General features: G+C 42.8%; 1 protein-coding gene across 1 annotated transcript in view; it reads left to right on the forward strand.

The window, feature by feature from the left end:
• The window catches only part of LOC106582594 (RNA-binding protein 12), a 28111-nt gene that overhangs the window by 4757 nt on the left and 9960 nt on the right, over positions 1-13394 (forward strand). The window contains 3 exon segments of the mRNA XM_014165829.2: positions 1626-1712; positions 3276-5844; positions 5962-5969. Of these exon segments, the coding sequence (XP_014021304.2) occupies positions 3301-5844; positions 5962-5969 (2552 nt within the window). The 5' untranslated portion in view covers positions 1626-1712; positions 3276-3300.

A 13394-nucleotide genomic window follows, 5' to 3' on the forward strand; every position in this document is an offset into this window, starting at 1 on the left:
TTGGGGAAGAAAAAATACGTATCTCGTCCTAATCGTCTGCTGAAATGGCAGACATTCTGGGGTAATAAACACATAACCAACGTTCTCTAATAGTACTAGTCACGTGCGAATAGGGCTATAGCCTTAACTCCTGCAGAATTAAGCATTTCTTGCAGAAAAAAATATACACCAAATGTAGGCAAAATTTTGACTTGGGAACAGGAGTGGAGAGAAATAATTTATTTCTGTATCTTGAGAGAATGCAGTGCTCAGTTAGTTACGATCTGTAGAGGTGCTGTCTTCATAAAAGTTGATACTATTTCAACCACATAAAATATGCATCCAAGCTGAACTGAAATCTTTCTTTTTCCTTACAACCAGCCAAACTGTCATTTGGACATTTTGCACAGAAAATCTTTCCTGTTTGTTTTTGCTTTATTGTAATTTCTCCCCGTCCTTAAACGTCTTTGCTCCACAAAAGATGACAGATGTTCAATGTCAGATTACCAATGTCAACTTGATTTAAAGCATTCATTCTTTTGATCTATTATATTATTCTGTAGAGCAAGGGTTTATTTAGTAAATAAATCTTAAATTATACTTTTTTTTTATTGACTGAATGAGGCAATTTAGCAATTCAGATGAGTTTTCAGTAATGGTTATGATAAATTAGGCGTTGTTGCTCACTGTTGGCAAAAACGGTATATTGCCAGAGGCTGGTGGGAGGAGCTATAGGAGGATGGGCTCATTCTAATAGCTGGAATGGAATTAATGGAACGGAGTCAAACGTGTGGTGTCTTTATGTTGGATGCGTTTGATACCGTTCTATTCCAGCCATTACAATGAGACCGTCCTCATAGCTCCTCCCACAAGCCTCAACTGCTGTAGATAAATGCACAAACAATTTTCCAGTGAGAAATTCCACCAGTGTTCTAAAAACAGCTTTTTGATTAGAATTGTTGTACTTGAGTAAACAAAAAAATCATGCAAGTACTCAAACAGCCACAAAAGGTAAAATGCACATCCCTCCTCCCTACCAGCGAACATAAAACTCGAAAGAGTCATGGTTCTACAAACCTGTCGTTCATTGGGGGCTTTTTTAGAGGTGTCATTTGACTTAGACGTGCAAAACTGTGCTTTAAACAATGTACATTTGATTGCTAGGCAATCTGCACATTGCTAGGTGAACTGCACATCCCTCATTTACATTTAGAGATGTTATCATTTACGTTTTATATAGAATACTTTAGAAATGTACCTAAGAATAAGGTATTCCGTTAGAATGGGGGAAATTCTGTATTTCACTGCTGAAGTTTTTCAATGGCATGCATGTTTATTTTGCTATTATGGATTGCTGTGATGAATCAAATGTCTCTTTATGCTTGATGTCAACATCAGAAATTATGAGATGCATGATTTTTATTATTACTGTGTGACTTTTGGCAAGGCAGCCATTTCAAAGAGTTTGTGCTCTTATTGTTGATGCCAATTTACTACATTTCTCTGACCATCTACTGACGCAAAACAGCTGATATGGTGCTGGGTCTGAATCAAGAGTGTTTTGTACATGTTGTTCACTAAGGATGCCTAAATTTGCCTGCTGTTTGCTCATGTTTTTGCTTCCATTTCCTATTCTTTTGTTACAGTCTAGAATTGATTTAAATTGCTTGCCGTCAGGATTGGCTTGGATATCCTGTGCCACAGTTTTAACGAAGCACCACTTATTATTACAGGTAAGCTTGTAAATATGTCCTGAACATAGGTTCATTCAATTGACTGCCAGTCCAACTTTCACAACCTCCTGTGGGCTCTTGGTGGTTTTTACCAGTAATTATTCGCTTTGTTAGGCAATATTCATTGACCTTATTGATTCCCTTTGGGCTCAATGTTCACTCTATTGTGGAAACCTCTGAAGGTGAGGAGAGCTAAGAATGACCTACCAAGGTATGAGTGGTATAGAGGGAGTGCATGGTATGTTAGTGGCTTTCTTTGGCAAAATACCACATCCACAAAGCCCTAAGTAAATGTCTCCACTTCATGACCTGACTGCCTTCTGTGGACCACATTCTCTCTACTTGCTTTTTGATAGGCTGTTTTGTCCAACACTTGCTCTAAACAATGCTTGAGACTCAGGCCTAAGCATAGGCTAATTGTTTTTGCTCTTTTAATGTTTTAATATGGTTGGTGTCGTGATAAAACAACATTCTTGACTGGTATTTAAATGATTCATAAATGCATTTTTATGTTTACCAGTTGCTACGGAGATGGCACAGTGTCGTCCAATGGGTTACGGACACTGCATTGCAGTAGTATCAAATTGACACGTTTTTATATTTTAAAGGTTGAGTAAGTAGGGTTTTCGTCCACAAATGTACCCAAATTCCTATTGTATGTAAATAATTTCGAATTAGTGACTGCCATAGTGTAGTTATTTTGTTAGATACTTCTCCCTATTAGCTGAGGTCTTACTTTTTCAACGCCATTTTAGCTGTCTTGCTAATTGTTCGGTACAAATCTAGCATAGAATCATGTAAATCTGTCGCTCTGCCAGCATTGTCTCCCTTTCGAGGAACTCTAGGCAACACTGGGAATTTCCTGTACAGGCCTGCTCCCCCTGCTGACTAAAGACAGTGTGAAAAACGTGCTAGCCAACATTTGCACTACGTAACTAAATACTGCACTCTGAACCACAGAACTTCTTTGCTACATTCAAGATAGTGTAGTTAGACAAAGGAAAGTCAACTTCAGAACGTGATGTAGTTTTATTAGGATTTGTCAGCTGTTGTTGGTAAGTAATGCATCCTGCAAGCTTAGAAAATTACTTACTCAGCCTTTAAATTCAGGCACCTTCTTCCACCTGACCTTTACTGGACATAGACCTCATGATGCATCAGATTGATAAATTGGAAGTTGGGCTACAGGTTCATCCAATTTACAGCATTGAAATGTGTGGTACTCTGGGTCTAATTATGAGCAAGATTTAGGCCTACGAGCTAAATTTCTCCAATATTTGCGTAGCAGACCTTGGGCCTACATAATGTCCTTGAGCCAAGGCTGATGTATGTGGTAAATGAAGCAATGTGTGGATGGCTGTGTAAGAGTGGTGATGAGTAGACAGACGGCCTAATACTTGCACATGTATTTTGAATTCCTCTATTGATGCATTGGGCTCTCTTATCGAATACCTCCAAACCTAAGCTGTTTTCTAAATCATGGTTTGTCTCCTGCTCTTTTTGTTTTGTCTGTTCTTTACTCTTTCCTCTAGTCTTACGGTGGTTGCCTTTTTTCACCTGCAGGTGTGTGTTGTTTCGCCTCAGCAGCATGGCTGTGGTCATCCGCTTGCAGGGTCTCCCGATAGTGGCGGGCACCATGGACATACGCCATTTCTTCTCTGGATTGACTATCCCGGATGGTGGGGTGCATATTGTAGGGGGTGAACATGGTGAGGCTTTTATTGTTTTCGCCACAGATGAAGATGCCAGGCTTGGCATGATGCGTACAGGGGGAGCAATCAAAGGTTCTAAAGTGTCACTTTTGCTGAGCAGCAAGACAGAGATGCAGAATATGATCGAACTTAGCCGCAGGCGTTTTGAAACAGGCAATGTGGAGGGAGCCGCAGGAAACGGTAGCAGGCCAGGCCCCACCGTCAGCACAGGTGGGAGGGGCAGTTTACCCACCACTTTACAAGGCTTCAGCAACACCACACCAACCACAGTCACCACAGCTGCATCTGCACATGAAACTATAAGCAACAAAAATGTGTCCACGTTTGCCACCACTAGCATGGGAAACATGCCCCCCAGTTTCAGCAACAACTTCAGCAGCCCAAATCTTACCATGGGATCCACTATGACAACAGCCATGTCCTCCCTCAACTCTGTACCACCACCTATCCCCCCTTTGCCAACCATGCCATCCCTGCCACCCATGCCTTCCATACCCCCCATGCCACTTCCACCACCTGTGTCCTCTATGCCTCCTGTTCCCACTGTGTCACCTTTAACCCAAGGCCCCCCTGTCCTTCCCATGAGTCACCTGTCCCACATGGGCTCAATGCCACCATTTAACCCAGGCATCCCACCCCCTGGTGGACTGGCCTCAGGGCTGCCTCTAGGAACCCCAAACCACATGTTTCTGGGCCATATGAACCCTCTGTTAAATCTCCAGGCACACATGAAGGCAGCAATAGGTAATTCAGACGAGTTATATGTCCACCTTCAAGGCCTGCCCTTCTCAGGTACAGAAACAGATATTAGGGAGTTTTTCCGTGGGTTAGCGGTGGACTCCATCCGACTGGTCAGGGACAACATGGGCCGGAGTAGCGGCAGGGCGCTGGTCAAGTTCCTTTCCCCTCAGGACACTTTTGAGGCACTCAAAAGAGGCACTGGAATGTTAGGGCAGAGGTACGTGGACATCTCTCCGGCCACAGAGAGGCAGTGGATGAGTGTCAGCAGCAACATGAGTTCAGCGTCCCCGTCAACCAGAGACCGTGCGAGGTCCCGCTCCCCTCACAACAAGGAGTTCTGTGTTTACCTGAAAGGCCTGCCCTATGAAGCAGTAAACAAACAGATCTTTGAGTTTTTCAAAAACTTGGATATTGTGGAAGACAGCATTTACATTGCTTATGGACCCACTGGCCGAGCTACAGGCGAGGGCTTTGTCGAGTTCAAAAAGGAAATGGACTACAAAGTTGCCCTCGGTTGTCACATGCAGTATATGGGTAGCCGATTCATACAAGTTCACCCCATCAGTAAAAAAGCTATGTTTGAAAAGATTGGTTCAATTCGTCAAAGGATGCAGGGTGGTGATAAGAAAAACAACTCAGAATCAGGCAAGAGCCCTAGAAACTGTGCTCACATCTCAAATATTCCATTTAATGCGTCGAAGAAAGATGTCCGTCTGTTTCTAGAAGGCATTTCAGTATTTGACGAAAGTCTTAAAGTTCTGGTTGACAGCAGTGGTAACAGTCTAGGTCAGGCTGTTATGCAGTTCAGGGCAGAGGAGGATGCGCTAAATGCTGAGAGACTACACAGGCAGAAGTTAAATGGCAGAGATGCCTTTGTACATTTGGTCACCTTTGAGCAGATGAAGGAAATTGAGAGAAACCCACCACCACAGGTTAAAAGAGGCCAGAAACCCCAAGGGAACACTCAAGGCCAGGCACACAGCCATGCACAGAATCCAGTTCAAGCTCACCCCTTTGCCGGTATGACAGGAGAAGAGTTCAACTTCCTCAGAAACACTGTAGGCAATTTAGGCAATGGTCCTTTTACACCATTTACTGTCCCAGGTAATGGACTAGCGGGCCCCCCTCCACCCCCACTTGCAGCAAGTCTAGGGGATGTAGCCCTTAGCATTCCCCCACCCATGGTTGCCGGTCACTTGCCTGGAGCAGTTCTGGAACCCCCGGGCTTCCGACCAGGCAGCAACAATGGCCCACCTGGCTTTGGGCCAGAGGGATTGAGGGGCATGCCACCTTTTGACAATGGCCCTAGAAAGAGCAGAGGCCTCAACAACAACAACCGAGGAGGTGGCCATGGGCAATCAGGAGGGTGTCCTCAGTCTGCCTTTGGCCCTGGCTCTGACCCTCTGAGAGGGCAATCAACCGGAGGCCCTGGTAACCCTCGTGGACCTACCATTGTAAAGATCCAAAACATGCCTTTCACTGTAACAGTCGATGAGATTCTAGATTTCTTTTATGGGTATCAGGTTCTGCCTGGTTCAGTCTGTCTGCAGTTCAGTGAAAAGGGCCTGCCCACTGGCGAGGCAATGGTTGCCTTTGAGTCGCACAAGGAGGCAACGTCTGCTGTCATGGATTTAAATGATAGGCCTATTGGGGCTAGGAAAGTGAAGATAACCCTAGGATAAGACTCCCAATTTTCCCCTCTACCAATAATGATTAAGTGAAACATGTGGTTTCATTAATGCAAAGGTAAGAACTTGCATTTAATCTCCCAACTATCTTTAGTTCCTTTACCAAAGTTTGTAGCGTAGGAATGAAATGGAAAACTGCTATATCGATTTGATGTATAATATGATTACAAAAGTAGGATGTGGATTTTCAAATGGCAAAAAGCCAACTTGCCATGTTGATGTAGCTTGAGTCCAATCCCGTTTCGAGCAAGAGCGCTGAAATTCATTTCTAAAGTCAAAATAATATGGTTGGAGTAGGAGGATAGTCTGTTATTGCTGTGCTGAGACATCACTTTGACTTGGAAGCATGTATCATTTTCAAATGCCCTGACACATTTTGTGTTCTTGTATTTCTTCCATAGATTTAACATTGTCTTTACTTTTACCTGTGCTTTGTGACGATATTCTAAAGGGGGTACTCACCAAATGCTGCCATGCATGGTGTTAGTACAGAGAACACTTATTGTGCCATGGTTAAAGCGTTTGCTTATTTGCTCTATGCTGTTTTTCACTGTTAATAAATGCAAATGTTAATGTTAGCTATGATGTGAGATTGTACTGCTTGTTTCTGAGAAAAACATTTTGAACTTTGCATTTGGTTTAATGGTCTGCAGAGCTCTTTAGAATATTTTGTATCTGCCAACCCTCCCACTGCGATATGTTCTTTTTGAAAGTATGAGCTGTTTGGAATGTCTTAGTTTTGTAGTGTTGCCTGACAAGATACATTTTTATGTTTCATTTTTGGGGACGTTCCAGTTTATTATTTCACAAGTGTGTGTGTATATAGCCTACTGTTTAGCTTACACTTTTGTCAATAAAATGACATTCCTGACATAGATCTATCTACAAGGCATTCTATTTTTCTCCAATGCTTTTTCACTGCTTGCTGATTTTCCATATGAACAATTAAAATGGTTTTGGAAGGGAAGGCACTGAGTTTTTCCCAAACATGTTCCAGGTATGAAAGAAAGTTTAGATAGGCATGAGTATTGCTGTTAGGGATGGTTAGGTTAACTTTAAAAGGTCATATAGGCTTGGCTATATCTAGGTTTCGCAAGTGAACATATAGGATATACAGGGGTTGAATGGGAAATTCAATCGGATCTTACTAAGAAACCTATATACCCAGTTTCCCAGAACCAGATTAAGCCTATTCCTGGACTAAAATGCCTTATCATGGCAATTCTGTTTAGAATCATTTTTAGAACAGGACCAAGCTTAATCTGTTTTAGAAACCATCCTTTAAAGTAACTCGCCAATGAAAATCTCACTTTTAAAAGTGCGTTCTGTTAACTTATACCCAAATAATGTTGTTAACCCGTTTTATACTTGTATTTGTGGCCAAAGCATAAATTAGAGAAAAAAAACTTCAAATCCCCAACTCAGTTGTATCTCAGACTGTTTAAAAAAATGCTTGCTATTTCCTCATAGAACATTTCATGTTGGCTCATTGGCTGAGCTGGCCAATCAGCGGGCTACTTGCATGAATATTTGAGAAGGGGGGGGGATTATTTAAGATACTCTTTTGAAGAGGTAGGGTTTCAGATGTTTTCGGAAGATGGGAAGGGACTCTGCTGTCCTAGCTTCAGGGGGAAGCTGGTTCTACCATTGGGGTGCCAGAACAGAGAAGAGCTTGGACTGGGCTGAGCGCAAGAGACCAGAGGTGGCAGAACGGAGTGCTCTGGTTGGGGTGTAGAGTTTGAGCATGGCCTGACGGTAGGGAGGGGCAGTTGCTCTTGCTGCTCCATATGCAAGTACAATGGTCTTGTGGTGGACCATCCAAACCCATAAAAGCTGCATTTTAGCAAGGCCCAATGCAGCTGTTTTTAGCTCACTATCAAATAATTTCTGAGTGACAATTACTGTGACTGTTTTCAATTAAAATGGTCAAAAAAACATCTTAGCAAGCGCAATTTCTCAAGCAAGAATTTTGCTAGGAGTGTGGAGGGGAAAACTAAAAACTAGTTCTTATTGGCAGAGAGTTTTCGAACTCCCTTATTGGTCTGTTAACTAATTTACCACCTGGCAATGTCACCAGGCAGGCTAAAACTCCATCCCACCAAAAAAGCATGACATTTCAAGAGGTCTTTTCAAACAGCTCTTACGCTAAAAGGCCATTCTCATTTTCACAGTATTATTCCAACCTCGTAGTGTGGAAATGTATAACACAGGAAAATCTACATTTTGACTGCACTGGGCCTACAAGTACTTTTTATTGGACAGAACGATTTGGCTCATATTGTAATTTAATTATAGGTCAAATTTCATAGAAATCTGGAAACACTGGACAGTTACTTTAAAACACGTGTCAAACTCCAGTCCTTGAGTGCCAAGTTCAGCTTGTCTTCACTCCTCCCTTGTACTTGATTGATCAATTAAGGTCATTGATTAGTTAAGAACTCCCCTCACCTGGTTGTGTAGGTCTTAATTGTACAAAAAAAAAAATACATCAGACACATGGCTCTCCAGGAATTTAGTTTGACACCCTTGCCTTTACAGGGATACTTCAGGATCTTGGCCGCTAAGCCCTGTCTAGTTCCACAGAGTCAGATGAAGCCGTGGATACAATTTTTGTCTCAGCGTGCAGTTAAGTTAGTTGCTAACTAGCGTTAGCACAATTGCTAACTAATGTTACCGCAATGACGAAGTCTATGGTAAATGCTAGCATGCCAGTAGATACCATAGACTTCCAGTTATTGTGCTAATGCTAGTTAGCATTTGCTCCCCAAACTACCTTTAACTGCATTCATACTGGATGTAGAGACACACACAAATGATAACCTCACTCAAGTGTTTTTTATTTTAAAGTATTTTGTTCAGTAGGCCACTGTTGATATGGTCCCAGACATGTTACAATACAGCAGTAAAATTGTCAAGATGGAGCACTGTATATAATTCTGTTCATAAATTGTCTCTGTTTGTGTTGAGAGTGGAATAAATTGTGTACTGTCACAAGGCTCACTTTCAATTCCACTATAGATGCTAGTGGCAAACATGCCTACTGTAAGGCTAAGAGAGTCTTTGTTTCTTGTGTGTTACAAGCTAGCCTACCGCTAAACCTACATTTGTCTTGTTTTCATAATGCGGTTTAATGGAAAGTTATTGACTGAGGTCATATAAGTTCTCTGAACATGAATTATATATGTTTAAATGTCATATGTATACAGCCTTGTTTTATTTTCGGTCTCTATAAATCAGGCAGAGTAATCATATAGGGTGCTCATCAAATAAGTTGTTTACTTCGTCATGTTTGAAAGAAGAGTGAAATGCTGGGGGTTCTAACGAGTCCACGGATTGAGAAGGGCCTAGTATACAGCACTGGGGTGAAGTGGTGGGTTGTTGGGGACAGACATGACAACCTAGGGCATGGTGTGAACTAAATTGGCCTGAAAAATGCCTTTGTGTCTGTTAGAGAGAGCCGATGGGGAAAAAGCTGATGAATTGCGATGCAAAGCAAGTTGGGACTTACCTGTCATTCAGTATTCATACATGCCTATTTTGGTTTGCTTCCTTTCAAAGTCACTGAGTGTGCTTCTGGAAAAAACTTTTTGAATATTATGCATTACACCTACTTTCTGGGTACCAAGCTGTTGGGTATAAGGCAATGAGAGCCACTTGGTTCACTATTGGATTTACATGCAGAGGTAAGTACTAGTTATTTTAATGAATTGTGCGAGGTGACACATGGTGTGGAATAAATTAAGTATTTGAGCCATTATGCCTATATCTAGGTTTGCTGGACTTGCTTTATTGTGGTTCGACTTAAGACGGGAAAAGCAGGAATATAGTTCTCACACTCTTGAAATTAAGCAGTCAACCGGATTGTTACCTAAAGCAGTAAGCTACACTATATATACAAAAATATGTGCACACTCCTTCAAATTAGTGGCTTCAGCTATTTCAGCCACACCCATTGCTGACAGGTGTATAAAATCGAGCACACAGCCATGCAATCTCCATAGACAATTATTGGCTGTAGAATGGCCTTAGTGAAGAGCTTAATGAATTTCAACTTGGCACCGGCATAGGATTCCACCTTTCCAACAAGTCAGTTTGTCAAATTTCTTCCCTGCTAGAGCTTCACCGGTCAACTGTAAGAGCTGTTATTGTTAAGTGGAAACGTCTAGGAGCAACAACGGCTCAGCCGCAAAGTGGTAGGCCACACAAGCTCACAGAACGGGACCACCGAGTGCTGAGGCGCGTAGTGCGTAAATATTCTCAGCTGCAACACTCACTACCGAGTTCCAAACTGCCTCAGGAAGCAACATTAGGACAAAAGATTATCATGTGCAATGCTAAGTGTTGGCTGGAGATTCTGTGCTTCCAACTTTGTGGCAACAGTTTGGGGAAGGCCCTTTGCTGTTTCAGCATGACAATTCCCCCATGCACAAAGCGAGGTCCACACAGAAATGGTTTGTCGAGATTGGTGTCAAAGAACTTGACTCACCTGCACATACATATCCCTGACCTCAACCCCATTTAACACTTTTGGGAGGAATTGGAACACTGACTGCGAGCCAGGCCTAATCGCCCAACATCAGTGCCTGACCTCAGTAATGCTCTTGTGGATGGATGAATGGAAGCAAGTCCCCGCAGCAATGTTTTAACATCAATCAATCGAATGTATTTATAAAGCCCATCTTACAATAGCTGATGTCACACAGTGCTGTACAGAAAACCAGCCTAAAACCCCAAACAGCAAGCAATGTGGGTGTAGAAGCACGGTGGCTAGGAAAAACTCCCTAGAAAGGCCGGAACTGAGGAAGAAACCTAGAGAGGAACCAGGCTATGAGGGGTGGCCAGTCCTCTTCTGGCTGTGCCGGGTGGAGATTATAACAGAAAAACAAATGTTCATAGATGACCAGCATGGTCAAATAATAATAATAATCACAGTGGTTGTAGAGGCTGCAACAGGTCAGCTGGCTGTTCATAGCCGATCATTCAGAGTACCTCTACCGGTCCTGCTGTCTCTAGAGAGTTGAAAACAGCAGGTCTGGGACAAGGTAGCACGTCCGGTGAACAGGTCAGGGTTCCATAGCCGCAGGCAGAACAGTTGAAACTGGAGCAGCAGCACGACCAGGTGGACTGGGGACAGCAAGGAGTCATCAGGCCAGGTAGTCCTGAGGCATGGTCTTAGGCCTCAGGTCCTCTCAGAGAGAGAGTGAGAGAATACTTAAATTCACACAGGACACCGGATAAGACAGAAATACTCCAGATATAACAGACTGACCCTAGCCCCCCGACACAAACTATTGCAGCATAAATACTGGAGGCTGAGACAGGAGGGGTCGGGAGACACTGTGGCCCCGTCCGTCGGATACCCCCGGACAGGGCCAAACAGGCAGGATATAACCCCACCCACTTTGCCCAAGCACAGCCCCCACACCACTAGAGGGATAACTTCAACCACCAACTTACTATCCTGAGACAAGGCCGAGTATGGAAAGTATGGACACGAAGAGTGGAAAGCCTTCTCAGAACAGTGTAGGCTGATATACACCAACCTGTATGCCAGCAGCATACCACCCTGCATCCCACTGCTGGCTTGCTTCTGAAGCTGAGCAGGGTTGGTCCTGGTCAGTCCCTGGATGGGAGGCCAGATGCTGCTGGAAGTGGTGTTGGAGGGCCAGTAGGAGGCACTCTTTCCTCTGGTCTAAAAAATATCCCAATGCCCCAGGACACTGCCCTGTGTAGGGTGCCGTCTTTCGGATGGGATGTTAAACGGGTGTCCTGACTCTCTGAGGTCATTAAAGATCCCATTGCACTTATCGTAAGAGTAGGGGTGTTAACCCCGGTGTCCTGGCTAAATTCCCAATCTGGCCCTCATACCATCATGGCCACCTAATCATCCCCAGTTTACAATTTGCTCATTCATCCCCCTCCTCTCCCCTGTAACTATTCCCCAGGTCATTGCTGTAAATGAGAATGTGGTCTCAGTCAACTTACCTGGTAAAATTAAAAAATAAATAAATATAGCAACAAAGGGGGGACCAACTCCATGTTAGAATTTCACATTTACATTTTAGTCATTTAGAAGACACTCTTATCCAGAGCGACTTATAGTAGTGAGTGCATACATTTTTGTTAAAGCCAATGATTTTGGAGTTCGGTGAGCAGGTGTCCACATACTTTTGGTCATGAAGTGTATATCAAATATTGCCATATAGCTGGTCTTTGTTGATATAACAGAGGGCCACACAATCCTAAATCCTGATTGAGTCTGACATGGGACACTAGGACAGCCTTCTGCAGAATAAGCCACGGTTCCATCACTTCCAACTGGCACTGGATTTCAAATGGGGATTGTTTTTTACAAATATTTTTGTTCAGTAAATTATTTTCCTAATTTGTGTCATTCCCTATTAGAAGTCTCAATCAAATCTACTATGAAATAAATGTAACAAAGTTTTGGTCCCATGTTTCATGAACTGAAATAAAAAATCCCAGCATGATCATTACAGAGGTGCACCTTGTGCTGGGGACAAGAAAAGGCCACTTTATAGTGTGCAGTTTTGACACACAACACAATGCCACAGATGTCTCAAGTTTTGAGGGAGTGTGCAATTGGCATGCTGACTGCAGGAATGTCCACCAGAGCTGTTGCCAGAGAATTGAACGTCATTTTTGAGAATTTGGCTGTATGTCCAACCGGCCTCACAACCGTAGACCACATTCATGGCGTCATGTGGGGGAGCGGTTTTCCGATGTCAACGTTGTGAACAGAGTGCACCATGGTGGCGGTGGGGTTATGGTATTGGCAGGCATACGCTCCGGACAACAAACTCAATTAGCATTTTATCTAAGACAATTTTAATGCACAAAAATATTGTGATGAGATCCTGAGGCCCGTTGTGAAGCCCATTTTTTAAGGTATCTGTGACCAACGGATGCATATCTGTATTCCCAGTCATGTGAATTCCAAAAATTAGTGCCTTGTGAATTTATTTCAATTGATATATAGAGTTGAAGTTGGAAGTTTACATACACTTATGTTGGAGTCATTTAAAACTCATTTTTTAAACCACTCCACAAATTTCTTGTAAACAAACTATAGTTTTGGCAAGTCGGTTAGGACATCTACTTTGCATGACAAGTCATTTTTCCAACAATTGTTTACAGACAGATTATTTCACTTATCATTCACTGTATCGCAATTCCATTGGGTCAGAAGTTTACATACTTTAAGTTGACTGTACCTTTAAACAGCTTGGAAAATTCCAGAAAAGGATGTCATGGCTTTAGAAGCTTCTGATAGGCTAATTGACATCATTTGAGTCAATTGGAAGTGGATGTATTTCAAGGCCTACCTTCAAACTCAGTGCCTCTTTGCTTGACGTCATGGGAAAATCCAAAGAAATCAGCCAAGACGTCAGAAATAAATTGTAGACCTCCACATGTCTGGTTCATCCTTGGGAGCAATTTCCAAACGCCTGAAGGTACCACGTTCACCTGTACATACAATAGTACGCAAGTATAAACACCATGGGACCACGCAGCTGTCA

This window comes from Salmo salar, chromosome ssa22, assembly GCF_905237065.1.
Source record: "Salmo salar chromosome ssa22, Ssal_v3.1, whole genome shotgun sequence".
Taxonomy (NCBI): Eukaryota; Metazoa; Chordata; class Actinopteri; order Salmoniformes; family Salmonidae; genus Salmo; species Salmo salar.